A 27,678-nucleotide genomic window follows, 5' to 3' on the forward strand; every position below is an offset into this window, starting at 1 on the left:
TCAGAATACATGTTCATTACTTTGGATGTGAATAATCTTTTTACTGTTATAAGTAATGAGTATGGAGTAACAGCTATTGAGAAGGTTTTGATGGACACAACCAGGTGGAGTTTAGATGCAAGTCAGAGAGTATGTGGGTTGTTGAAAACTGTATTGGAAAATAATGTTTTTATATGTCAAGGAAATTATTATCAGCAAAGGCAAGGTATAGCGATGGCCACACCATGTACGTTAACTATATCTTGGCCTATTGGGAGGATGTAGCAGTATTCAGTACCTCCCATGAATGGAGAGCACATCTTTGTTACTACGCTAGGTTTGTAGATGGTGTTTTTTCTATGGAAAGCCATTCAAAATTATGTTGTGTCGTTTGTGAAGTACCTAGAAAGTACTATAGACTTTTTGAGATTTATAATGAAATGCTCAGTCTGAGATATATTTTTTGGACGTCCATATTAGCAAATGTATAGCTAGAACTTTACAGACATCTTTATATAAAAAAGAATGTTGGAGAAATATTCTATTGGCGTATGACAGCATGCACCCTAGGCACACATTTAATAACATAATAAGAAGACAGGTACATAGAGCTTCACATCTCTGTACTGACGATAGTAAATTTGATAGGGAGGTTAATGACTTAGAATATAATCTAAGAAATAGAGATTATAATAAGAAAAAACTTGATAAAGTGATTGTGGAGAGTAAACACAATAGATAGAATATTGCTAAACCGTGGTTTTCTGTGAAGTCAGGAAACATGGAAGATAAAAGTAGGAATGTCAATAGTGCCAAAAGTGGTAATAACAATGTACGTATGCTTTGTACATACAGTAATGATATAAGGGCTTATGTGAAATAGTCAAAAGGAATTGGAAAATACTGCACATGGACTCGAAGGTTGGCAGCATTGTTGGTAAAGTGCCATCCTTTAGTTTCAGAAAGAATAAAAATTTGAAAGACATATTATGCCAAGAGGAGGGACTGAACAAGAAATGTAAGGTTGTATCCCAATGGAAAGGTACTTTTGCCTGTAGACAGTGTAAAACCTGTTGTCATATTATGAATGAGAATCTGTTTATTCACCCGATAACAGACCATAGGTATTTTTTAAATGGTTATGCAAACTGCCAAACACGAAATATAGTTTATCTGGCTGTATGCCAGCAATGCACTTCATTTTATGCAGGGAAAACAAATTGCAGACTGAAGGACAGGGTACTGAAGCTTATGTCAGATATAAGACTGAAAAATATACGCATTGCATTATATCAACATATAGAAATGAACACAGATCCTGTATTTTTGTTCATGGTTTTATAGATTGTGTATGAAAATATCACGGGGGGGGGGGGATTTGGTCAGTCTTACTGAATATAATGAGATGAAATGGATTATCTGACTGGGGGTTGATAAAGCTCCTGGTCTAAATAGTGTTGTACCTTTAAAACCAGCATTGAAGAGAAGGAGATTGCAATACTGATTGATGATTGGCTGTTAGTATTTTAAATTCAGGTTGTTGCATTGAATCATATCTGATGAAGGGCTTAGACCCGAAAGCACTTATTCGTTGGTGCACTTGGATTTTATAGTTGTTTTACTGCCTTGTTGTTTCAGTAAAAGTGAAACTAGGTCTGGTGGTTCTCTGCTATTTTATTTTTTATCCGTTAAATGACAATAATAAGCAATAACAATAAAAGTAAGCAAGAAAACAGGATACTTATTGTTGTATATCACAGATCAGAGTTGTGGTCAGTGCCCCTCTTCCGTTCAGCTCAGTGTGAATAAGCAGAAACTCTGTCAAAGGTAGGGCTTAAGTACCAGAAGGTTCAAACCTGGAACAACTTTAAAAAAAAAAAAAGCTCAAGAGAACAAATGAGGTGCTTACTGCAAGCCCTAGACCAGCCAACCTTTACCAGCCAGTGGCCAATTAACACAGTCCTCTCACTAAAGTGAAGAATGACTTCTGCTATTCCAGGATGACCTGGAATGTATGCTCAGAACAAACAGCCACTGCAAGCAAACACCTAGGCCCAGAGACCGCGAACCTGAAAATGGACTGTGCTGCAGCTACTAGCTACATTATTTTAGGCAGAAAACACTACAACTACAGAAATGCTTTTCACAGAAGAAAAACAGTGAGACACTAAATGAAAGTTTTATACAGAAAAAGGAGCAAGGAGACTCTAGAGAATGCTTTTAACTGCAAACAAATCAGTTATATGTTACACTCATTGGCAGGAAAATCAGAACAAACAAACAGATGCTTAACAAATGGAGAAAATTTCCAGTTATACCTTTCACACAGTGAAACTAGATAAAAAAGCTTTACAAACAGTGAAACAGTAACAAAAGTGATTTTACAGGCCCAGTATGCAGACAATTGCAATACAACAATGTAGATTAGTCTATAGCAATAAAATACAGTAAAAAGTAGGCAGCAGACAATAAAAAGTGAAATAAATGGCAAGAATAAGCAATATCTAGTATAAATAAGCAAGAAAACAGGATAATTATTGTTATATTTCACAGATCAGAGTTCTGGTCAGAGCCCCTCTTCCGAGCAAGTTGTATTTCAAATCAAGAAAGTCGAGGTCATGTAGATTCCCAGGAAGGCTATAAAAGAGGCGCATATAGACTGATACAGTTTTTCTGTAATGCACTTGACACCAAGGTGAAAATATAAGAGCTCTTTGGGAGAATTACTTCTTGCTGATTGTATTTAATAAAAACAGGTGTGCTAAGTGGAGATCCAGTACTTAAAATAAATGAATAAACAATAAAAACAGCTTCTCAAGCTGTAATGGACAAAGGCATGGGTGTAGGCTTAGAGGTAAAGATAGAAATGTATCAGCACTGTTGACAAGGTGTACACAGTGCTTATTAAAATTATTTTAAATGGCTGCTTTCTTCTGTTGTTTACTTGCTATGGAGTTGCCACTGAGAAGAGTTCTCCATTGTCTGGCAGATGGTATCAAGAGACATTGCCGCCAGGAAATACCATCCTTCAGGAGGTCCCTTGGTGCTGGCTGCCAAAAGGTTATTACAATTAATGCACTTGACAGCTTGAGAGACCAGTTGGCATAATGGTTAAGGTCCTTGCCTCCCATACACAAGGTACAAGGTTCAATCCTGACCTCAGACCAGTGCCTGTTTGGAGTTTACATGTTCTCTCTGTGTCGCTGTGGGATTCCTCCCACCTCCAAAAAACATGCTGAGTGTTTTCATCTCAAACTCATCAGTGAATAGAACTGCAGGAAGCAGCACAGATTCTACATGATGTCCTATAGGGCCAAGAGTTGTACAGACCAACCGCTTCGGGCATCTACTGTGGTGCGCAGTATCCTCAAGGTAGGAGAACACGGATCACAGACTGCGCACCGTGGCAGGGCTAGCCACTTGACAGTGTAAAATATGGCTCTAGGTGATTCAGTCATGTTGACTAATATTGCCAAAATGGGCATGGGTAGTTACAGGTGATGTGTGTTGAGGACCTGATCTATGCCAGGCACCCATGGTAATTATAGGAGCCCTCAACAAGGAAGATATATTCCAGTAAATGGAAAAGGTTTGTTATTTTGGTGCAACAGCACAACTTTGACCCTTTTTCAGCCCCTATTAATTACATTTATTTGTTTATTTATTTTATATATTTTTATATTTGTTAAGCCGGTTAGTCCAACTGGGCCCAGGGAGCCCTTTTTCAGCAGAGACCTGAGGAGAAAAGCTCCAAGAAAGTAATTAGTAAAAATAAGGAAAAAAATACTAACAATTCAAGTTGCAAGATACTTAGTACAAAAACAGAGAAAGAGAAATATACAACAGGAATATTTGCAAGGCAAAAGTCCAGCATTTTGAGAATGCAGTAGCAATATGTTTGAGAAATTTGATTAGCATTATGTTATATAGGGTCTATATTATATTTTCGAAAGTTTCAAACATCGAACACCATATGGTCGACACCATATGAGCGATGTTTGAAATTTCAAAAATATAATAAAAAAATAAAAAACTATACTTACCTAAACGCTGTAGGCAGGGGGCAAGCCCCCCTGTACCTCCCACACCCCTGCTACTTAAATATTCCTACTTCGAGATCGCACTGCATTGAAGTAAAGGGAAAATATTCCCTATAGCGACTTCCGTGTTACGCGAGTGACGTTTTGATGTTTCAACCAATCGGGTTCACTCAATACGCGTTTGCCGTTTACAATTTTTGATCACATGATAGGAACCCGTTTTATACAAACGAATATAGCAATGCTTTAAAATTAAAAATATTTTCCAATATGTAATATACAATTCAGAGTAACATCATGACATAGTACATCAAAGATGCATTTAATAGCATAGGTAATAACTGCATTGAGAGTAATATGTGTAGGCAGTTTAGATAGGAAATACCAGGCAGATATGTTAATCGAGTGAAGAAGAAAAATTTGTTATGTTATTTCCTGAGAAGTACAGATCCATGCGTGTTGGAAATAAATTTTTAGTTTTTTTTTTTTTTTGAATTTGCCCCTTTTGGTAGTGGGGAGAAGGGATAATAGAGTCATGCATATGCAATTGAATGACTTGATTTTGGACTTTCTAGCACATTTAATACCACGCAATGCTAGTTCCTCAACCGTTAATTGGAAATTGCTGCCAGTTGCACTTCATCACATTGGATTTAATGGCTGCTGTATTGCTTCTCACAAATTGAACAAGGCTTTCTTAAAAAAGGTACTCTCCTCCTAAGGCCTCATTTTAAAGATCATACCTCTCTATGGGATTTAAATCTGGTACTGTAGTCTCTCACACAATCTCATTTTGAAACAGCAGCTACATGTGATTTGAAGTATCTTATATGGAAGACAAGTTTCTTGGTTGCCATTACTTCTGCAAGAATTTCTGAGATTCAAGCATTATCCTCTAAACCCCCATACTTAATTTTCCACAAAGATAGAGTAACGTTATATACCAAGTGGTCTTTTCTGCCTAAGGTGGTGTCAGAATCCAATAATCAAGCTATTAACTTGCCCATGTTCTTCCCCAAGTTTACCAAAAAAGGAGAATATATCTTGCACTTACTGGATGTTCATAGACATTTGCACTTTTATTTACATAGGACCAAGAAAATCAGAAAAGCTGTCCAGCTGTTCATTTCATTTCATGAGCCACCTCTAGGAAAACCAGTTTCTAAAGTTACGTTATCAAAGTTCTTGACAAATTGCATTTCCTTTATTTACACTAAACTTGGTGTTAATCTTCCACATTCCTTGAAAGTTCATTCCACTAGATCCTTGTCGACTTCCACAATTTTTCAATCAAGAATGTCCATGGATGATATATGTGCAGCAGCAACTTGGGCTACTCCTCATACCTTTGTAACTTATTACAAGTTGAATCTAGTCTCCAGAGGCAGGGCATCATTTTTTTCCTTGGTGCTCCAGACTATCCATCCTTGAGTCCACCCTGGACACAGATAGCTAGGGATGCTGTCCCACTTGTTGAGGATAGAATGAAAATTGACAGCATCAGATAAAAAAGTTATGTATTTATTATAACATTCCATCTGTGTCGTCCATTTTTATTCTTCCTCAACTCCCCTTCCACCAACCCCCATCCTAAGACTTCTGAATGAATAAGTGATCTGAAGTTGTTAATCTTCTTCCGATTCATTACTGATGGGTTCGGTTCCAAGCCCTTGGAACCGAGTCTGCCTTATACCAAGGTTGCGTGCACCAAAAAACTCTCAAGCTAAGATGCTACCCATAATGCCCTTTGCTCAGTTACCTCAGATCTCGTTTGCCGCACAGCCATATAGCAGCATTTCACTGAGCTCTCCAGCTAAGTGTTTTTTTCTTAAAAGATTTAACAGTTTGTAAAAGTTTTTTCTTCCTTATAACTTGTTCTTATTCTATATTGCTACTGCTCTACCCACAGGTATTTCTCTCTTACCATTGTTTATAATTTCTTGGTATCCCTAACTTTCTACCTTTACAGTATCTTGTTACCATTGTTGGTATTTACTTTTTTCTCTCCTCCATTTCCTCTCTTTCCTCACTCTGTCCCTTGTGTGCGAGAGTGTTTTTGGAATGTCTGAAAAGAAGGGAACTACGGGATTTAAACACTGCTCTTCTTGCAGTGGTAAACTGCCGAACAGTGACATTCATGAGGAATATGTTTACTGTTTGGGGGTTCCGCATTTGTCAGCAAAACCCCCTTGTGATATCTGTGCTGGTTTCAGTCAGAGGATGCTGAATGAACGTCGTAACAAACTTATTTTAAAGGGTCTGCTTGCTTCGCCTTTCTCAGAGGCCATTTCTGTGATGGAGGTCTCAACCCCTCCAGCTTCGGATAAGTAATGTCCTCGATCGGACCCCTTTTCACCGGCCAGTGACAGAGGTAAAGATCATAAGCACAAGGTGGATAAGTCATCGTCTGAACACCGTTCTGCCTCCTCGGTGCCGACTACTACATCGGCTCCGAGCTCGGCTCCAATAAAGTTTACCAAGGTAGCCTCATCGGCGCCCACACCGGCACCAACAGTTATGGCGCCGCCTACGTCTTCGATACTGACCAGTATGATGTCTTCGATACCAACAAGTATTACGTCTTTGATACCGACCAGTATTTCCATTTCTTTATCCGCACCGGCTTTGCCCATTTCGATCCCGTTATTGGTTCCGACAACGACTTCAGAACCGTTCCTAGAGACCCCGTTATCTGTTCCAATATTGACATTGCAACTGTTCCTATCGTCCACTCCTATAGTGACTTCTGCTCCGAGCCCTTTCACGGCTCCGACCATACCGTTATTACCTGTTGCAAAATTGGAATCGTCGGTGCCGTTCTCCGACACACCATGTACCCAATACTCATCCAATGTGGACATGTTTGCCGGACAAGCCTGCAGCACCTTTTTGGACCGGCCTGACTCCCCTTCAGGTGCATCGGTGAGATCCACCAGGAACCTTTCCGAATTGGATGTAGTGCGACTTTTTGATCAGCTGCTGACTGCTAGGGGAATTTCAAATCCGCCTAGACCCTATCCCACTCCTGGCTTTGGGTCTATTTCTCCAGCAACCCCTACTTACTCTCCTCCCTTGGATCTCTTGGTTCCAAGGCTGATCTACCCAACTTTTAACAGAGGAATTCCTTCCTCCGTGCCGACAGCAACTCTGTCTGAGATTCCGAGATTCCTTTGGATGCCGGTTCTGTTGGAGGCCACCCTTCTTCAAGCTCATGCTTGGGGGGGGGTTGTGCCTCTGGTCTCGGTGTCAGTTCCGATGGTTTTGTCGGCCCCGACTTTGGAGGAGAGGGTGACTACCTCTCTGAGCTTAATTGGGGCTCCATCCCCGGGGGCGGACCGTCTGGAGAGGGGTGTGACCACGGTTCCAATTCAGTCTTCTTCGGTTCCGGGCTCCCATTCCTCTTCGGGCAGGCCCACTTTCTGGGTGGAGAGGGTTCTTGTTGCCAGCAATCCTCCATAGTTGGTTATTCCCCCAGTTCCCTCTGAGCCGCAGCTGTCAAAGTCCACCCCCCCGGACTCTAAAAGCGCAAGGCCCAGGAGACCCCTGTTCAGGGCATTTCACTTTCCGATTCTTCTGCGGATGTTCCCACCGAAGAACCCTCCTCGGAAATGGGTGTGTAAGAGGAGACACAAGGACTCCCCGGAGGAGTCACTCACAGAGGATACGGACTACGATGGTGGGGAAGGGTCTCCACCTGATGATGTCTCCATCAGGGACATCATGGAGATCTTGAAACAGAGGGGTGACTGGAAGTCCTCAACCCCTACCTCAGAGGAATCCGTATTCCTGCAGGCCTTTTGCTCTCGGCCCTCTACTTCTTGGGTGACACCCCCCCCCCCCCCCCCCCCCGCTGATGAGCTGGTTAAGCTCATCATGCAATGGGCTTGGAAGAACCCCAACACCTTTGAGGCCATCCCCAGGAGGTCAGACAAAGTTCTCTCCCATTCAGAGGATCAACCCCATTGGTCCAGAGGCTTTCCATTGGACACTTTGGAGGTGGCAGCTGCCATGAAAAAGGACCTTGAAGAAGAAAGTCCTACTGTTCACCCGCCCAACAGAGAGTCCCGGGCAAGGAAAGTGAAACTTTGCATCAGCGACCTTCGCTGTTAGGTCTCTGAATTTTATAGCACATTTTACGAGGCTCCAGAGAGATTTTATCTCCGAATTCTCCGGAACTCTCGTGGGTCAAGTATCAGATCGAGCACGAGATAAGGTTGCTTCCCAACTTGCCACCCTAGAATCAATATCTAATTCATCCATGAGGTTGCTGTCACATGCGACCAAAGGAGCAGCTAGAGCTGCGGGTGCAGGCGTAGTCATGAGACGTCATGCCTGGATGCGCATCTGTGACCTCGCAGACTCCTTCAAGTCGTCCTTTCAAAATGCCCCTATCGAGCCCTTGGCTCTGTTTGGTGCGAAGGTCAAGGATACACTAGCCAGGTGCGAGCAAGATGGGAAGACCTTGTCTGCCGTTGGCGTATGTTTTTCCAAACCTCAGCATTCATTCTCCAGGAAACAGAGGAGCGGGAAAATGTGGCACAAGAAGTCTCAAGGTCCTTTCCGAGATGCACATGGCAAGGACTCCTCTAGAGGTAGAGGGGGTGCCAATAATGGAAGACGCCCCTTTCAGGGCAGAGGGGGTCCCCAGAACCAGGGCTTCAGAGATTCCTTCTCAGGTAGACCATACCAGCACTCCTGAAGTGCTGCCCGATTGCTTTCCTCTGGAAGTAGTCGCGACACGTTTCTCTCTGCACCAAGATGCCTGGCTGTCCATTACAAACGATCAGTGGGTGCAGAGAATCATTACCAGAGGCTACCATATTCCACTAATCTCCTATCCAAGACCTCTGAAATCCCTTCCCAATGTTCCACCCAGTCAAAGGGAGGAGGCAGCTTCCGAGATACGAAAGTTACTTCAAAAATGAGTCAACCAAAAGGTCCCCTCAGATCAGTGCGGATCAGGGTTCTACTCAAGATTCTTTTTGGTGCCAAAGAAAACAGGGGACTGGAGGCCCATTCTGGATCTCAGTCATCTAAACAAATCAGTAGTTGCTACTGTACCAAGCCTGGCTAATCCTCACACTACGATATAAATTAGTCATTTATGTCCTCCATCTAACTACTAATCTGTTTATAGTATAACATAGTTCCTATAACTACACAATTAATTGTCTTCTGACTTCTTTCTTGTTGTATGATATGTATATAAAAAAATGTATTTCTTTTTTTTTTTCAGCAACCAAATTTTTTTTTTTTTTTTTTTTTCTGTTTTTTTTTCTTTTCTTTTTGTTTTGTATGTACTACTCTTTGGTTTTTTTCTCCGCCTCCGCTGAAAATGGATATATATCCATCCCTATCGTAAAACAAAATAAATAAATAAATAAATAAAATAAATAAGTTCAGACTAAGTTCCACATGGTCACAATTCAATCCATCCTCCCCTATCTGCAGGAGGGTGTGTGGATGTGCTTATTAGATCTCCGGGATGCATAATACCATATCAAGATGGACAAGCACTCAAGGAGCCTCCTTCGCTTCCAGCTGGGAGCCAATCACTGCCAGTTCAGAGCCCTGCATTTCGGTCTCTCAACGGCCCCCAGAGTGTTCAAGAAATATCTGGCAGTGGTAACAGCTCATCTGAGACTTCAGGGATTCCAAGTGTTTCCATATCTAGACGATTGGCTCCTCTCCAACCCCACCAAGCATCTCCTTGTCAGGGCCCTCCACTACACCTTGTCCCTAGCGGAGTCATTAGGCATCACTATACATTGGAAGAAATCAAACCTCCATCCATCACAACAACTGGAATTCATAAGGGCAATATTCAACACACAGTCAAGCCTAATTTCTCTTCCTGCCCACAGGCGTCAGAGACTCAGAGCACAAGTTCAGGTAATACTCTGCCAAAGCAAGCTGTCTGCAAGGGAGATGCTTCAAGCCTTAGGATCTATGGCCACAGCCATCCCCATAGTCCCCTTAGCCAGACTGCACATGAGATTACTACAGTGGCTCCTTCAGGCCCAGTGGATACCCAGTCTTGACCCCCTGAACTCAGAGGTTCTCATTACCAAATTTGTAAACAATATCTCCTCTGGTGGATGCGTACAGATGAAAATCTTTGGTGTCGTCCCTTCCAGGTTCCACAGCCCAGCACCATGGTGACCACTGATGCTTCCCTGATGTGGTGGGGGGCCACTTTCAGGGAAATCAGTCCAAGGCACGTGGTCCAATGTAGAGGTCAATTTGCATATCAATGTCCTGGAGTTGAGTGATGCTGTTGGCGTTGCAAGCTTTTCATCTGCTTCTTCCATCCAAAATGATTGCTGTCCAGTCAAACAACATGTCCGTGGTCTGGTACATAAACAAACAGGGCAGGACCAAGTCTTATCCCCTTTGTCGTGAAGCCATGAGAATTTGGCAGTGCGAGATAGCTTCCAACTGCTTCCTGATCGCAAAGCACATCCCAGGGAACTCTAATATGATTGCAGACAGACTGAGCAGATGCATACTTTATCCGCATGAGTGGTCTCTCAACCCGAGTGTGGCGACGGAAATTTTCAGTCGCTGGGGCCAGCCATGCTGCAACCTTTTCGCCTTCCCTTCAAATGCAAAATGCAGCAGCTACTTTGCCCTCTTTCCCCCTCTCGGGGAGTCACCGAGAGATGCTCTAGTCCACGATTGGCCCACGGGTCTCCTTTATGCTTACCCTCCAATTCCTCTGATTCCCCTCTTTCTGCGGAAGATGATTCGGTTGAGAAGCAAAGTGATCCTCATTTTGGCCTCGTCAAGTGTGGTTTCCCTTCCTCCGACCTCATCTGTTACGACCTCCTTGGATCCTAGACACTCGTCAGGAACTAATTTCTCACCCACAAGGGCTGACTCCTCCGAGTCTGTCCACCCTCAAGCTGACAGCTTGGTTTCTCCACTTCTGTTAGTTGCCAGGCAAGAAACTCTTTCTTCACCTGTTTGTGATATTATTTTGGCTTCTCATAAACCATCCACCAGAAAACTTTACAAGGATAAATGGAAAAGATTCTCTATTTGGTCATGTAATCAGGAGCTAGACCCGTTTTCAGCCCCCTGTAGCCACTATTCTTCATTACTTGGCTGAGCTGTTCGACAAAGGTGCCTCAGCTTCTACCATCTGAGTCCATCTAGCAGCTATTTCCAACTTCCATAACAGGTCTGAAGGAGTACCACTCATCTCCTCTCGTCTTTGCAAGACCTTCCTCAAGGGTACTTTTCACAGCAGGCCTCCCATTAGACAGCCGGTGGAGGCATGAAATTTGTCCTGGGGTCTGCAGGCTCTTTCTCTGCCCCATTTGAGCCGGCTGCCACCTGTGACCTAAAATTCTTATCTTGGAAATCCTTATTCCTGATGGCTATAACTTCAGCAAAAAGAATTTTGAAATTACAAGCGTTATGTATCAAGAGCCCTTACCTGATCTTTCATAAGGACAGAGTATCACTTTGAACTAACCCATCCTTCCTCCCCAAAGTGGTTTCTGACTTTTCCATTAACCAGTCCATTGAGCTCCCTGTGTTTTTCCCAAATTATTCGAAGAAGGGAGAATACTGCCTACATTCAGTGGATGTTCGTAGACAAAAACACTTCTATCTAGACAGAACTGAATCATTCCGCAAGTCAGACAAGCTTTACATTTCCTTTGCAGGCCCTAGAATGGGAGGTGCAGTATCAAACGTTACTTTGTCTAAATGGCTCAGGGATTGCATTTCCTTCACATATTCACTTAAGGAGGGATCTACACCAGGCCAAATCAAGGCTCACTCAACTAGGACTATTGCAGCATCTGTTGCCTTCCACTCTAGGGCCTCCATGGATGACATTTATGCAGCTGCCATTTGGGCTAAACCCCACACCTTTATCGAGCATTACAAATTGGATCTGATTTCCAGGGGAAAATTGGCCTTTGGCTCAATGGTTCTCAGGAATGTTTTTCCATAAGGGCCACACAGGTTCTCCAAGTAGCTGTGGACTCGGTCCCATCAGTGATGAATAGGAAGAAGATTAACAACTTTAGATAAAGAAGTTATGTCTTACCATAACATTCCATATGAGTTGTTGATCTTCTTCCAGTCATCACACCCTCCCACTGACCCTCTCCTAAGGTTCCTGGCTGATCTTCTGGGTCTTCGTGGTGTATTAGGGTTTCTGCGCAGAGATGGCCTCTGGCTTATTCTCTCTCTATATGTTGCATGCAAACTCGATCTGAGGTAACTGAGCAAAGGGCATTGTGGGTAGCAGCTTAGCTTGAGAGTTTTTTGGTGCATGCAAGCTTGGTATAAGGCCGACCCGGTTCCGAGGTCTCGGAACCAAACTCATCAGTGATGACTGGAAGAAGATTAACAACTCAGATGGAATGTTATGGTAAGACATAACTTCTTTTTTACAGGATCCCTTTATATTGTTTTATGTATGACTTCTTGATATGGCTTCTCCATTAACCACTTTCATAAAGATCTGAGGTAGCTGGGTGAGGTGGATTATGGGTAAGGCAGAAGCTCAACAGATTTTGTTACCGTGAGCTTTAAAAACCGGAGACAGATCTGACGGTTCACATTCTAACACACTTGTTGAGGAAGAATGAAAATGGACAACACAGATGGAATGTTATGGTAAGTACATAACATCTTTTTAAATAGAGATCTGGGTGGGTTTGCTAGGTCATGTTTTAAGCTATTTAATAGGCACCCCAGGATTCCGTCTGGGCCCATTGATGCCATATTTCTGTGTTTAGAGAACGCAGTGATGACCTGTTCTTTTGTAATAACAGACAAAGGAATGGTAGGGGGTATTTCATGGGAAATGACCAGAGGTAATAGGGATAAAATGTGATCTGAATTTATCAGCCACCAGGTTTGCTATTTCCTCTGGATGAGTATAAGTAATGCCATCTACAGCCAACTCAGCACATTGTTGAATGTTTCTCTTAAGATTTTGGACATAACTAAACAATGATTTGCAGTTATTCTTTGCTTGAGAGGCTATTTTAGTCACATATTTAGCTTTTGAAGACTTGACTAGTTCCTTGATTTGACTGTTGTGCACCCTCCCACTTATTTCTAGGAAGGACTTTCTTTTTTCTGTTGTATAGACTATTTATGCCAAGAGTCCTCAAGGATGACTTGTTTTTCCTGGCTAGACCTGGGTTTAGTTTGGTCAGGTACTGCTGTTTCTGTACAGTTATTTAAATAGTTCTACAGGGCATCCATGTATACTTCTGCATAGGCCTCATGTTTTTGGAGTAGTAGACCTGTAATAGACCTGTTGTAGTAGCAGACCCATAACAAGTGCTGTTATAGTAGCTCACCTTGCTGAAGTGGCGTACCCCAAGGATCAGTCTTGGGCCTCTACTGGTTGGGATATACTTTTCTGAGTTGCAAGCCAAAACCAGTGGTCTGTTGCTGACCAAGTTTGCAAATCACTGCAAGCTGAGCACTGTCATAAATTCCCCTAGTGATGTGAACATCCTCCAAGAGGGCCTTAACCAAACTAATGACTGGTGTCAGAAGCATGGCTTCAAACTGAATGCTAGGAAATGCATCATTATCCTCTTTGGGGAAAATGGTGTCCCCACTAATTATCACATTAATAACATACTAAGCATGCAATCAGTCATGAGGGACTTGGGCACCCAGGTTGATAGAAACCTGACTTTTGACCACTACGTTGCCTCCATTGTACAGAAGGCTTTCTGCACAGCCCACCTCATAAGTAAAGGTATTTCATCCAGGAACAAGGAGGTAGTAACATCCCTGTACTCCTCCCTTATCAGACCCATTATCGCGTACAATGCCCCCTTCGGCATGTACCTTGCCAACACATGCAGCAGCTGGGGAGACCACAGAGGTTCCTGACTAGGAAAATCCAGGGTCTCAAACATCTGTCCTATACAGATAGGCTAAAAGCACTGTCTCTCTCCACTCATTCTCGTACAGACTGCTCAGAGGTGACCTGTGTCTGGCATACAAGGCCGTCTCAGATTCAGCCTTGATATAGCTGCTGCATATCCGTAAGTCAAACTCTACTAGCGCAGTCTGCATGCAAGGTCTCTACCTGGTCTGTGACATTAATAGAACTTGTTGGTGGGATAGTGTTGTGTCCCAACGACTCCCCCATCTTTGGAATAGACGTCCTCTCCATGTCAAGCAGAGTACGTCACTAGCCCTCTTTAAGAGGAACCTGGACATCTGGATGGGAAACAGAAAACATACCTGTGGGATCCCACTTGTGTCCCTGCTGGAAAGGGAAAACAGGTGCTGACTTTGGTGGAACATGGGTGAAATTCTTGGCTTGGCTTATAAAGGCCTCCAGGCCAATAGCCTAGTATTGTCTTATGAATCTATGAATTAGGGAGAGCTTTAAAATTACCTTTTCTGCCACTTAATAGAAGGAAAAAAATGTTTATTTTTTTGGTTTGATTGTTTTTTATGTAAATGGAAACACGTCCTTTCGTTTTTTTCCTTTTCAGAGGGTGGTCCGAATGTATGATAGGCACTGTAGCCTTGCACTGCTGGTGTGCTTTCCATAGTCTTGAACCATGTTTCTGTAATTGCACAGACATCAGTATTCTTCAGGCCAAGGAGAGCTTCCATGGAGTACAGTTTATTGTTAAGACTCCTAGCTTTGAGCAACAGTACCTTCATCTGGCCTTTGCCTGCATGCAGTCTACACCAAAGTACCTTCATACTGTGTCACAAGAAAAAAATCACACACAAATTTCTGTATTACCGATTATACTTAAGCAGTAGCAGGTAGCAAAATTTCCTGAAGTACTCAGACCTCTCACCCCAGATAAACATGATTAGCCTTTTTAGAAAGAAATATATTCTTTGCCACTCTTACAGCAAGAGCTACTTCACTCAATAAGTTCTCCAGTGGTTACTATAATCTTGTCTCATTTAATATATTTAGGCACCTAAAAGGAAGCAAGACAGATTTATAAATATTAAATTAATTATCAGTTTTATAGATTGAGTATCTTTATATTTACAGCCCTGTACCATTCCTGATATTACAACAGGTGAATGTGTCAGACGTAATTAATTGGAGAAACCTCACATTTCCATGCTGCAGATTTTCATCATAGTTGGCATTTTTAATACTCTGCATTTTCAGTACTAATTGTTTTTTTTTTCTTCTTCTTTTTCTTCTTTTCAAGCTTACGTGGATAGCCTTGAAGGTAACTAAGCATTAACAAACATTTTCTTTAGCAGGTGATAGAAACAGGCAAACAATGGAAGTCCATGTGCATTTGTAACTCTTGCACTCTTGCTGTTGTGCTTAATAATATACCATTACATAATTATTACTTTATGAATGTATTTCCTAACAGTTTGCACCAATGTAACATTCTTTACCTTATTTATTTATTTATTAATCTAGTAAATGGACTGGAATGGGAGACTAAAGCATAGCTGAATCTTTTACATAAATTAATGGAACTTTTAATGTGTTCATTTTCTTGGGGGTAGGTTTGAAGCCCATCTCAGACACTCCCCTGCACCCTTCTTTCCATTCAAATGACACCAAACAGAAAGAAAATTGGAAAGTAAAGCTAATAGAAATTTTATTTGGCCGGTTAGTCAGAACAAATGGTCTTTAAAAGAGGGACATCATCCAGAAAATCATATCAAATTAATGAACTGTAAACACATACCATACACTATAAATTGGTCTGCTATAGGCACACATGTGGATATCCACATATACAGTGTGTGTGTGTGTGTGTGTGTGTGTTTTGAGCAGGCTAGTTCCTCAGAGGAGATTTTTGGTGGCATTCATACTGATATGGCACTGGGAAGATTCCCCTCTTATTTCCAGTAACTGCCATAAGAAGCTTTTACTTCCATCCGAGCTACCAGCAGCTGAGGTAGGAGGACCTTGGTTGAACATCTCAACCATATATCTATATATATATATATATATATATCTATATATATATATATCTAGAGAGAGAGAGAAATTAATAGCTGTGTATATTTATCTATATCTGTCCATCGCTATATGTAGATATTTCTATATAGAGAAATGTAGAAATGTTCTTCATGTTTCACTGTTGCAGTCATCACATTTGGGGTTATCTGCCTGCAGGTCGCCCTCAGCCGGCCTGAATACCAGAGTCTTGGGATTTCTGTGCCGGATGCTGTCTTCCATAACATCAGGTTGTCAGGGGTATAAAACATGCAGCGGACGCCATTACATCAGTCTTTCTTGCTATGCGGTGCCCGAAGCAGAAGCAGTTCACAAGTTTTCGAGTTTCAGACCTGAAGTCTTCTAAAAGATAAGAACCCTGTTGGGGATCCTTTTTTCTTGCTCTAACCGATGTCAGAAAAAATTAATAATTGTCTTGCCTATGGAAAGTAAATACCTCATAGAGATTTTCATTCTTACAGTGTCACCTGTTTAGGCCCAGACCATGACGTCCCTTGCTGTCGGTTTTGTGCCTTGTTCAACGCCCAAACTATCTGTTGTCAGGCAATTTTTGTAGCTAAATACTTTCAATCTCGATCCCCGTACTCCGAAATGGCATCGGTAAGCCATCCAACTACCGATCTTCCGAAAAAACGTAAGTATAAAGACAGAGACAGACCGCATAGGTCCAAAACTGTCGACGACGCTACCGTTAAGCTAGTCGCCAGTCCGCCAGTACTCTGTGAGGCGCTTTTGCAGCCCCTGATACCCACTTCAACAGATTCGCAGGCCTCTACTGAGACCCATTCGGAGTCTGGTATGCCGCAAGATGCTTCTTCGACTATGGAACCTGCGGATGTCTCTACCTTGGATGGGTCCAGAGCCGCTGTGCAGGCACTGGCTTCTGAGAGTGTATTCAGGCCTACCGGTTTTCATATTAAACCGACGGCTTCGTTTCAAGCCAAAAATACCAAATTTCTCAGGCCTAAAGTTCGCACTACGCGTAGGAAACTAATGACCAAAGTGCATTCACAGGCCCACAGGCCTCAAAAACAAATGATTAGAATGGCTGAAGACCTTATTACCTTAATGAAGGGAAGCCAGCCTTCCCCCTCAAAGAGACCTAGAACTGATTTCCTTCTGATTCTTCTGATCAGGAATCTGATCTCTCTGTTCCTTCTGACTACAGGACATACCCTTATCTACCTATGAGGATTCTGATGCAGAGGATTCTATTCCCTCTGCTTCCCCTCCAGAAGATTTTTCTTTTTGTGAAACCCTGCATACTCTTAGGGAGCATTTCCACTGGGAAAGCCAGGACTACTCTCAGTCTAAAAAGAGATTCAGGAAATTTTTAAACCTGTCTCAGCACAGGCCTCTAGCTATCCCTCCTGTTCTGGAGATTGTAGAGGATGTTCTCTTGGAATCCAGCCTTACCCCGGATACTTTGCCTCCATCTCCCAGGAAACCTGACAGGTACTATAGAGTACCTGACTCTCACAAATTCCTTTTCAAGAATCCTACTGCGGCTCCAGAGACCATTTCCCAAGAACCAAAAGGCATTACAGCTACTACTGCCAAGAATCCTACCCCTTCTGACAAGGATTCGAGGGCTTTAGACAAATGGGGCAAGACAATATACACCTCTGCTACTCTGGCTATTAGGGCTTTCAATTCCCAGTTTCATATGTTAAAATATCAGCAGCATATTATGGGGCTAATTCAACAGAAAATTATGTTGATTCCTGACTGTGCAGAACACAAAGATTTACAAGAGTTAATGCATTCTGCTGACCAAGTTGGTAAGCATACTTTGCAGTGTGGTTTTGATGCTTTAGAAGCATCTTGTAGGGCTGCTGTCACTGGGTCTGTTCCTAGAAGGCATGGTTGGCTTAAGGAACAAAACTTGCCAGATCATGTCAAAGCAAAATTACTGGATGCACCCTTAAGCCAAGAGCACCTATTTGGCAATAAAGCAGAAGAAGTTTTCAAAAGGATGGAGGAGAAAGCTAAATCTATGCAAACTGTTAAAGATTTCTTACAAGTACAGCCACCTAGATTCAGTAGGCATTGGCCTTCAAAGAACTGGTCCTTTCCAGTCCCTTCCAGGCCTTCTCAGTCCAAATCCAGGGGCAACAAACCACCAAGACTTCAGTCTCAGGTTATGCACAGATCTAAGCAGTGGGGTGCTCCCACATCCAAAACAGGGAGTAGTAAGCCAACCCCCTATGGTAAACTTGCACAATGACTTATCCTTAACTCCCCCAAGCCATGCTCAAGTACTTTCACCTTTAGGAGGAAAACTCACCCTGCATGCAAAAAACTGGGAATACACTACCCAAGACAAATGGGTTTTAAACATTGTTTCCCTAGGATACAGATTCCACTTCCACTCACTCCCAACCCTAAGTGGATGGCCAGACTTCCCACCAAACCAGTGGGTGGAGGCCCAAAAGCAAGTACTTTTTCTCCTCAGCATCAAGGCTATTCAACCTGTCCCAGAAGAACAAAGGAGACAAGGCTTTTATTCAAGACTGTTCCTGGTTCCCAGAAAAGAAAACTCCTGGTGTCCTATCCTGGATTTATCTATTCTCAACACCTTTCTGGTGGTTCCAAAATTCAAAATGCTAACTCTCCAACAGCTGCTTCCTATGCTAGCCAAGGATGCCTGGCTGGCAATCCTAGACTTAAAAGAAGCTTACCTGCACATCCCCATAAGGGAAACTTGCAGGAAACACCTTCGCTTCAGGGCAGGCTCTATGCACTATCAGTTCTCTGCACTTCCCTTTGGCTTATCTACTGCGCCCAGGGTATTCACAAAGTGCCTAGCTCCAACCATTGCTTTTTGCAGGCAGAGAAGTATTCAGATTTACTCATACTTGGACGATTGCCTGATTCAGGCAGAAAGTCAGGACTTGCTAATACAGCACATGGCATTTGTAAAGAGACTTCTAACTTCACTGGGGTACACCATCAACGAAAATAAACCACACCTAGTACCTTGCCAACAGATTGTATTCCTGGGAGCAAGCTTGAACACAACTTCCAAGATGGCATTCCTCTCTCCAAAGAAACAAATTTATTTGACAACTTACTTCAACCTACTGGCCACAAAAACCCAGCTATCTGCAAGGAAAATACTGCAAGCTCTAGGATTCATTGCCTCATCCATTCTGTTAATTCCATATGCAAGACTGCATATGAAGAAACTTCAATGGTATCTAAAACATCTATGGTGTCATCATTTTCAGGACCTGGAAACAATAATTCCTATCATTCCGGGTCTAAGGGCAGAGTTCCTTTGGTGGGCAGAGACCTGCAACCACAACAAGGGACTCTCTTTCACTCAACCCCCTACCGCCCAAACCCTAACACCAGACACATCAGACTATGCATGGGGAGCTCACATGGCAGGGCAGTGCATTCAGGGCAAATGGAACCCAAAGCAGATGCACCTGCATATCAATCAAAAAGAAATGTTAGCTGTACAGAATGCTGTGACAGCCTTCAAAGGCCTTATTCTTCCAGGACAACTATTGGTAAAGACAGACAACACCACAGTTATGTGGTACATAAACAAGCAGGGGGAAACACATTCCTACCCACTCTGCAGACTAGCCATGGCTCTGTGGAACACAGCCTTGAGCAACCAAGTGAACCTACAAGCTCAATTCCTGCTAGGCAAACTAAATTCACTGGCAAACGACTTAAGCAGAAATATCATGGACCCACACGAATGGAAACTGGGACCCAAAATATTCAAGCTTTTGGGGAACAGATGGGGGACACCAGAGGTGGACCTGTTTGCTTCCTCTCAGAACTATCAATTGAACAAATACTGCACCAGAACTGCCCACAGCCAAGCTTGGAAGGTAGATGCCCTGTCCTTTTCCTGGGAAAGCCTCTCGGTCTATGCCTATCCCCCTCTGTCTCTCCTCTTGAAGGTTCTACTAAAGATCAAACAGGACAAGCCAAGGACAATCCTGATTGCACCACACTGGCCACTCCAGCACTGGTATCCTCTTTTGCACAGTCTGACAGTGCTACAAGCATGCCACCTGCTTCAGACCCATTCCCTGCTGTCCCAGCAGGGGGGCCAAATTCTGCACCCTCAGCTTCAGACCCTGAACCTTGCAGCCTGGCTAATCCCCTGAACTCACCTGTAGCAACCCCGCAGTAAGTAAGCAGGTGCTGGATGTCATTCTTGAGGCAAGGAGGTCTAGTACTAGAAAATCCTATTTAGAAAAGTGGAAAATATACTGTTCCTGGAGCCAGTCTAGAGGGATGGGCACAACTGTGCCCAGCTTACCTCATATACTAGATTACTTAACAGAAATGCTCCACAAGGGCCTATCCTTCTCTTCAATTAAGATTCATGCCTCTGCCATCTCAGCTCATTGTAATACTGAGCCACCCCTCTTCTCTCATCCTCTGGTAAAACAGTTCCTTAGAGGGGCCAAAAATTTAAGACCCCCACCCCCCAGGAGAGCTCCCAGTCCAGTCTGGGACCGTAACTTTGTATTGGAAAATTTTACACTTCCCCCCTTTGAACTGGCTGCTACAGCAGAGTTGAAATTCCTCTCATGGAAAACAGCTTTACTTCTAGCCATCACTTCAGCAAGAAGAATGTCTGAACTGCAGGCCCTTATGGCAGTGGAACCCTTCATTATTTTCCATTCAGACACGGTTTCCCTCAGGACTAACCCATCTTTTATGCCCAAGGTGGTGTCTAGTGTGGCTTTAAACCAGTCCATTAATTTGCCTACTTTTTTCCCTAATCCTCAAAATAAAGGGGAAAGGATACTGCATTCTCTAGACATGCACAGACAGCTTAGATTCTATTTGGACAGGACTAAGCCTCTCAGAAAATCTGACCAGCTGCTAATCAGCTTTGCTGCAGGGGCAGAGGGGAAGGCCATTTCAAAGCAAACCATATCTAAATGGATAGCACACTGCATCCATTTCTGCTACAAGCGCCATGGAAAACCTACCCCACAGGGGATAAAAACACATTCCACTAGGGCTACATCTACCTCTACTGCATTTCTCGGAGGAGTCCCTACCACTACCAGGGACATCCTGGAAGCTGCAACCTGAAGCTCTGTACACACTTTCACCAAGCATTACCACTTGCCTATCTTTTCTAAATCCACAGCTGGATTTGCCACAGCAGTTTTACAGGGCCTGATTGCCAGTCCTAATGCTTCTTAATCTACCTCCACCCTTCCTTAGCTTTGGGAATCAACCCAAATGTGATGACTACAACAGTGAAACATGAAGAACATAGTACAGTTGTGTACACTTACCATAAAAGTAGATGTTCGAGTGAATTCACTGTTGCAGTCCTGGTAACCCTCCCTCCAGCCCTCTGATTGTCTTTGTTTTCACCTATCCTTTTTGGTTTGGCATATCTTATACTATGTGTATTTGTTTTTGCTGGGGGTGTTCCACACCATATAATTGCTTCCTATTTTGGGGGCATGATGACCTGACGTCATGGAAGAAGCGACAGCATCTGACGCAGAAATCCCAAGACTCTGGTATTCAGGCCGGCTGAGGGCTATCTGCACTGCAACAGTGAATACACTCGAACATCTACATTTATGGTAAATGTACACAACTGTACTATATATATATATATATCTATAAAGAAATATGTGTGTGTGTGTGTGTGTGTGTGTGTGTGTGTGTGTGCGCGCGCGCGCGCTTGTGTATCTCTAGACACACACACTCACAAATATATACACAAAGAAAATTGGAAAGTAAACCTAATGGAAATTTTATGTGGCCAGTTAGTCAGAACAAATGGTATTTAAAAGAGGGACATCAAGCAGACACATTCATTGTGCAATATATATATATATATATATATATATATATATATATATATATATAGACAAACACACACGCATTATGTTTATCTTCTCTTGTTTGACTGCACAGAAATTAGAATTTTTTGCTGTCACATGTGGTCGCATTTGTTAGTGTTTGAATGTAAGTGTTATTTAAAAAGCAACATTGAGCATTGCTTTTACTAAAGAAGTATCCATGCAGTATAGGCAGAAGCATAGTTACGGTTGGGCAAAGATCATAGAATCATAGGAGATTACTAGGCTGTTGACCCGGAGGTCATTGTAAGCCTAGCTGTTTCAACCCGATGGAATACTGTAGAGGTACTAGTCAGTACCCAAGATTGCATTTAGTAACGACTGCCCATGTCCAGGAGGGTTGTGGGTGCTATCCCTGTTAAGAATTTACAATGCCCCATCCACTCATCCAGGTTCCTCTTGAACAGTGTCATAGAGGTGCTCTGTTTCAGATGAATTGGTAGCCTGTTCTAAAGACGTGTCAGTTGCTGGGAGATAAATCTGTCACTCCATTATGTCCTATTTAAGTCGCAGGCCATATTTAAGTCCCTGGAATGGGTAGCCCTAGACCCATTTGATTTACGGATATGCAGTAAGTTCATTAGGTTTGGGTCTTTGGTTGCTCTGTAGGCCAGGCATAAGTCTCCCCTAAGAAGTCTATACGATATGAAGTATAGTGACAGGGATTGTAGTCGGCCCATGAAAGGCACTTGCTGGAGGCCCTTGATCTTCTTTTTTAGAAACCTCTGACCTCTCTGTAATAGATGTAGGTACTTAATACGGTACATACCAAATGGGACATTATACTCAATTATGGGCTGAATAAGTGCCAGGTGTATGGGGATTATAACTTCTTTTGCTCTCAAGGTGATGCCTTTACTAATCAAGTACATGGAAAGCTTTCCTTACAATGGTAGACATGTGGTGTCGAAGTTAAGGTTGCAGTCATAGGTAGGTACTAGGCTATCTGCCCGAGGGCATTTATAAGCCTAGCCAGAGTGTCAGCTTTCGCCGCCCCATTAATTAATTAACTGAGCCTCTGTCAAGAAGAGCCAATGAAGTGATCCCAGGGGTGTATTTTCTGTTACCCATCCACTCATCAAGGTTTCTCTTGAAGAGTATTAGTGAGGGGTTCTGCCTAATGTAGTTAGGAATTTTGTTCCAAAGCATGGGGAGTCTCTGTGACAGGAATCTATCCCTCCAGCATGTTCTATTTATTGTTATGGTGAGGTTTATCTCACTAGAGCGAGTGGCTCGCAGTGACTTGGATTTCTTTAGGTGGAGCATGTCCATCAATTCAGAGTTGGACATGGCTTTGTAAGTCAGGCAGAGATCACCTCTGAGTAAGCGATATGCGACTGAGTACAGCTGGAGTTTTTCCAGTCGGGCTGCATAGGACATATGTTTGAGGCCAGTAATCCTCTTGGTGAGGTACTTTTGTGGTCTTTCCAGCTGTTGGAAGTGTCTTGTGAGGTACATCCCAAATGGGGCATCGTACTCTATGATGGGTCTGATGAGTGACAAGTAGAGGAGCACTATAATCTCTTTATTTCTAGATGCGAACCCTTTAGTAATTAGATGGGCTACATAGAAGGATTTCCTAACTACTTTGTCAATATGATTGTCAAAGGAGAGATTACTATCTACCTGGGTCCCCAGATCTCTTATTACCTCTTCTGTATTAAGGGGGCTGCCACCTATGTGGTAATTCATGGGTGTTTTGTTTTTCCCAAACGGGATGACTGCATTTTTTGGCATTTAGCTTGAGACCATGACTTTGACACCAGGTGTCTGTCTCAGTAAGGCCTTTTGGAGAATGTCCGTGTCAGCCAGAGAATCAATTATGGCTCCCAGTTTGCAGTCATTGGTGAACTTGGTTAGCCATAGTCCTTCTGTGTTTGCCTGTATGTCTGAGAAGTATATGCCGAACAGTAGGGGTCCCAGGACCAAGCCATGTGGGACACCACTTGTGAATGGTTTAGAGTCGGACCTGGAGCCTGCTATTCTTACCGTGTGAGTTCTGTCTGTAAGCCAGTTGGCAACCCATCTCGTGACATAGGGGTTTATGTTCAGGCTGGTGAGTTTTTCTATAATTCCAGAGTGGGGAATGATGTCAAAAGCCTTGGCGAGGTCAAGGTAGGCTGTGTGAACTACCTTCCCCTCATCTGTGGCCTTGGTGACTGTCTTGAATAAGTCAACCAGGTTTAGTAGGCATGATCTGCCCTTAACAAAGCCGAACTGGGTCGGGTCAAGTGTTTGGAGTTTCCAATGTCTTTTTAATGAGTTCCATGATGATGCGCTCCATAGCCTTGCAAACAAGGCTAGTTAGACTTATGGGGCAGTAGTTACCAGGGTCAGTTGTGGCCTCTCCTTTGTGGAGCGGAATAACTGTTGCTGTGTGCCATTCTGTGGGCATGTAGCCTGTGGAGAGGCTGATGTTGAACAGTGTGTTTAGGTGGGGGGTTAGTTCGTTCTGTAGTTCGTGCTAGATGCAGCCTGGGGCACCATCTGGCCCCATTGATGCTGTGCTTTTGGCTTTTGAAAGGGCTGTTTTCACCTGTACGTCTGTGATTTCCAGGACACTACACTTTTCTGGTATTGCTGTGGGCCCTTTTGGGGGTGAGAGGGGAGTGAAGTTTGCACTGAATCTATCTGCCAGTGGCAGTGGGTTCAGTATATTTTGTGCTATTTTGCACTAGCTCAGAGCATATGTGCGAGTTGCCACTTAGATTCTTGACATAGCTAAAGAAGGCTTTGTGGTTATCTTTCGAATCCCTGGCTATTTTTCTTTCGAAGTTAGCCTTGGAGGATTGTATGAGGGACCTTAGTTTCTTATTGATCTTGATCTGGGATGTCTTTCCTTCTTGGGATTTGCTTTTTTCTGAACTAGTTTCCTCCTTCTGTTGTATAGCCTGTTTATGGCAGGGGTCCACCAGACTGGTTTCCTTCTCTTAGAGGAGTGAGTCTTGGTTTTGCTAGGGATGACACGATCCATGCATCCTTGTAGGTGCTCATAGAGTTCATTTGTAAAGGTTCCTGCATCTTGGATACTGTTATCCTTTAGCGTGGGGGCTGTGAAACATACCACCTCTGTCTTAAGTAAGGTGAAGTTTGCTATAGAAAAGTTTTTCACTGTGGTTTCCTTGGTTGGAGGTGGTGGTGTGGTGTGGACATCCAAAGTGATTAGTTTATGGTCTCCTCCGGTGTGAAACACCTGTCGCCCATGTTGGTGATGACCAGGTCCAATATGTTTTCACCTCTGGTAGGGGAGGTTACCAGCTGATCCAGGGCATTTGAGTTGATAAATTCCAGGAAATGCTGGGCTTGGGAGTTTGTCCTTGAGTAGTTTTCCCAGTTAACAGTAGGGTAATTGAAATCACCCAATATCAGGGTGTTCGGTAGGACCTTCATGTTTTCAAGTGTCTCCAGAAAGGCGGAGTGGTGGTCCTGGGTCATGGAGAGTGATCTGTAGCAGGCCACAATTTGCATTGCAGATTGCCTGATGTTAGTTGCACATGGATGATCTCGGAGGTATCATGTCAAGATTCCTCTGACAAGGCCAGCGAGTGCAGGTGCTCAGGGCCTCACATGTACCGGATTTGTTCCACAGCATAGGGAGTCTCTGGTGATGAATCTGTCCCTATTAAATCGCTCCCATTAATAACCGTGTCAAGGTTTCTAAGTCCTCATCTGTGGTTCTGAGGGATCTAGATGAATTCAAATAGTCACCTATGACAAGTATGTTTGGTGTGTATTTTGGTCTTGGGGGGGCAGTGACTTTTCTTGATTTTTTTGTTTTGTTGTTGTTGTGTTGTGGCAGTTGCAGTTTGAGTTTGCAGTTGCTTGGGTGTCTGCTTTGGAGGGTTTTACTGTAATTTTAAATTTTTGTCTTAGTGTATGTCTTAGTGTGTTTATGTGTTTGAGTGTGAGGTGGGTTGTGTGGTGTGGCTGTGGTTAGCGTGTAGACTGGTATTGTGGTGGTCCTGCCTGCCTCTCCCTCCTGTGCCTGGTCAGAGACAGCTGCAGTTCCAAGAACAGCATCTCCAGTCTGGGCCAAGTGTTCGGTGAGTCCCACAAGTGTTAGGTGGACGCGGGAGGAACATTGTCCACATCCGCGGTACATGAGGCAATTGGGGAAGCCAGCAAGAATTCCCAGACATCACCAACTGGGCAGTGAGAGGACGCCAGCATCTGACCCCTGAGTAATGAGTAGAAAGAGCAGTGAAGTGGGCAGAGACAGAAAAGTGTATTTAGCAGGGAAGTGGCACCCTGGGCTTTTTGCTAGTGCTTATAAATGCTAATATAGGAGTGCTTCTTGACCTGCAAGGCTTTGAGACAAAAGACAAAGCTTATTGAAACAAGAGTGCTGCACAGTGAAGTGAGAAGAAACTGGAGTTTGGAACAGAGCAGTTCTAAGGAAAAAAGGTGTAAACTGTTTTCTGTTCCTAACAGAAAGGTTCTAAGTGGTACTCTGAAGAACGATGCTGCTTCGGAGCCAGAAAGAGTTTAACCTTGCTAAACCGGCTAAATCTGATAGCTGGAAAGAAGTGGCAATAGCAGGGGCTGGAAAGAAGCAGGAATAGACTCAAAAATGGAAATAGCAGGCTGGAAAGAAGCAAGTATAGACTCCAAAATCACTGCCACTGATCACAAACAGTTCAGGAACAGCAAGCCTGTAACTGAACTTTTAACTTTCAGAAAAGTGGGGAAAAAGCAAGATTTTTTTTTTTTTTTGTTTTGTAGAGAGGGCAGAGAGGTTCATAGTAAATACAAGTTATAACAGTGTGGTAAATGACCCCCACACAAGAGTGCTAGGTCAAGGACAGTGAAAATTAAAGAAATTTAAGAAAAAAAATTTAAAATTAAGTGCAAAACAGGAAAATCACTTAACAGCTTTTTGGTTGTGCTCTAAACTAATACACTATAGAAATCAACAAGCACAAGCCAGAAAAAAATCAAGCTAGCAGCTGAAGTGCAGAAGAACTTAGCAAATAAACAGAGAAAAAAAAATAAAATAAAAGAAAAAAAAAGTGGCTCTCTCCTCTCTCTTTTTTTGTGCTTTTTCCTCTTTGGCCAAACAGCCTCCAAGAGGCAACAACAAGAACAAACCAGGGCAACAAACCACGAGATGAGGAAGATGAAGGAGTTTTGGATGAAGGAAAGTTGGACCACACCCTAGTCACTAAACCACTTCACAGGGGGGCAGGGGATCAGGGACCACCTCTTACACTGGGGCAGGAAGCTGATCAACCCAGAGACCTCCCACTGATCACAAAAAGACCTCTCCCTTTCAACCAAGCAAACAACACTGAACCAGAAACAGTTCAGGAACAAAAGAATTGTAAGAAAACTTTATTTTTTTTTTATTTTACAGAGATAGCAAAGGTTATCACAAAAAGTTTTTATTTTACATAACAGTGCAGTAAATACAAGTAACATCAAGTTAGGACAGAGCAGTAAAATATTAAACACAATTTAAAACAATATTAAGGAAAATTAATAAAACAGTTTTAAGAAACAACACGATTTAAAATTATGCATACGGAAATTCAGCAAACAGCTAACAAACCTTGTGCTCTAAAGCTAGACCTAATACAGAAATCAAGTTTAACAAAACAGAGAACTTAAAAGCTTAAAAGCTCAAATGAATCTCAGATCTGGCCCTCTCCGAAAATACTTTTTCACCAACAGCCAACAAGCCATCATGTTGCGCCACTAACCTGGAGGTGTAGGTATCCTTGATGAAGATGGATAAACCCCCTCCTTTTGTGTTTCAGTCCATGTTCTGTGGCCAAAAATGTGTGGTATGAGTTGTAGCCTGGTAGTGCTGGGGTGCTCTGTGGAGCCTTGAACCAGG

The 27,678-nt window shown here is 43.0% G+C and overlaps 1 protein-coding gene across 5 annotated transcripts in view; it reads left to right on the top strand.

Annotated features, from left to right (window-relative positions):
- CAMTA1 (calmodulin binding transcription activator 1) overlaps window positions 1–27,678 on the top strand; it is a 2,166,856-nt gene that overhangs the window by 1,451,795 nt on the left and 687,383 nt on the right. For 4 of the 5 annotated variants that reach the window (XM_044056441.1, XM_044056440.1, XM_044056439.1 and 1 more), the window contains one exon: window positions 15,203–15,223. The exons of the other annotated variant lie outside the window; for it this stretch is intronic. In XM_044056441.1, coding sequence (XP_043912376.1) covers window positions 15,203–15,223 — 21 coding nt within the window. The remainder of the gene's footprint in view (window positions 1–15,202; window positions 15,224–27,678) is intronic. 5 annotated transcript variants of the gene reach the window in all.

Source organism: Protopterus annectens, chromosome 14.part0, assembly GCF_019279795.1.
Source record: "Protopterus annectens isolate FY-2018-M chromosome 14.part0, PAN1.0, whole genome shotgun sequence".
Classification (NCBI taxonomy): Eukaryota; Metazoa; Chordata; order Ceratodontiformes; family Protopteridae; genus Protopterus; species Protopterus annectens.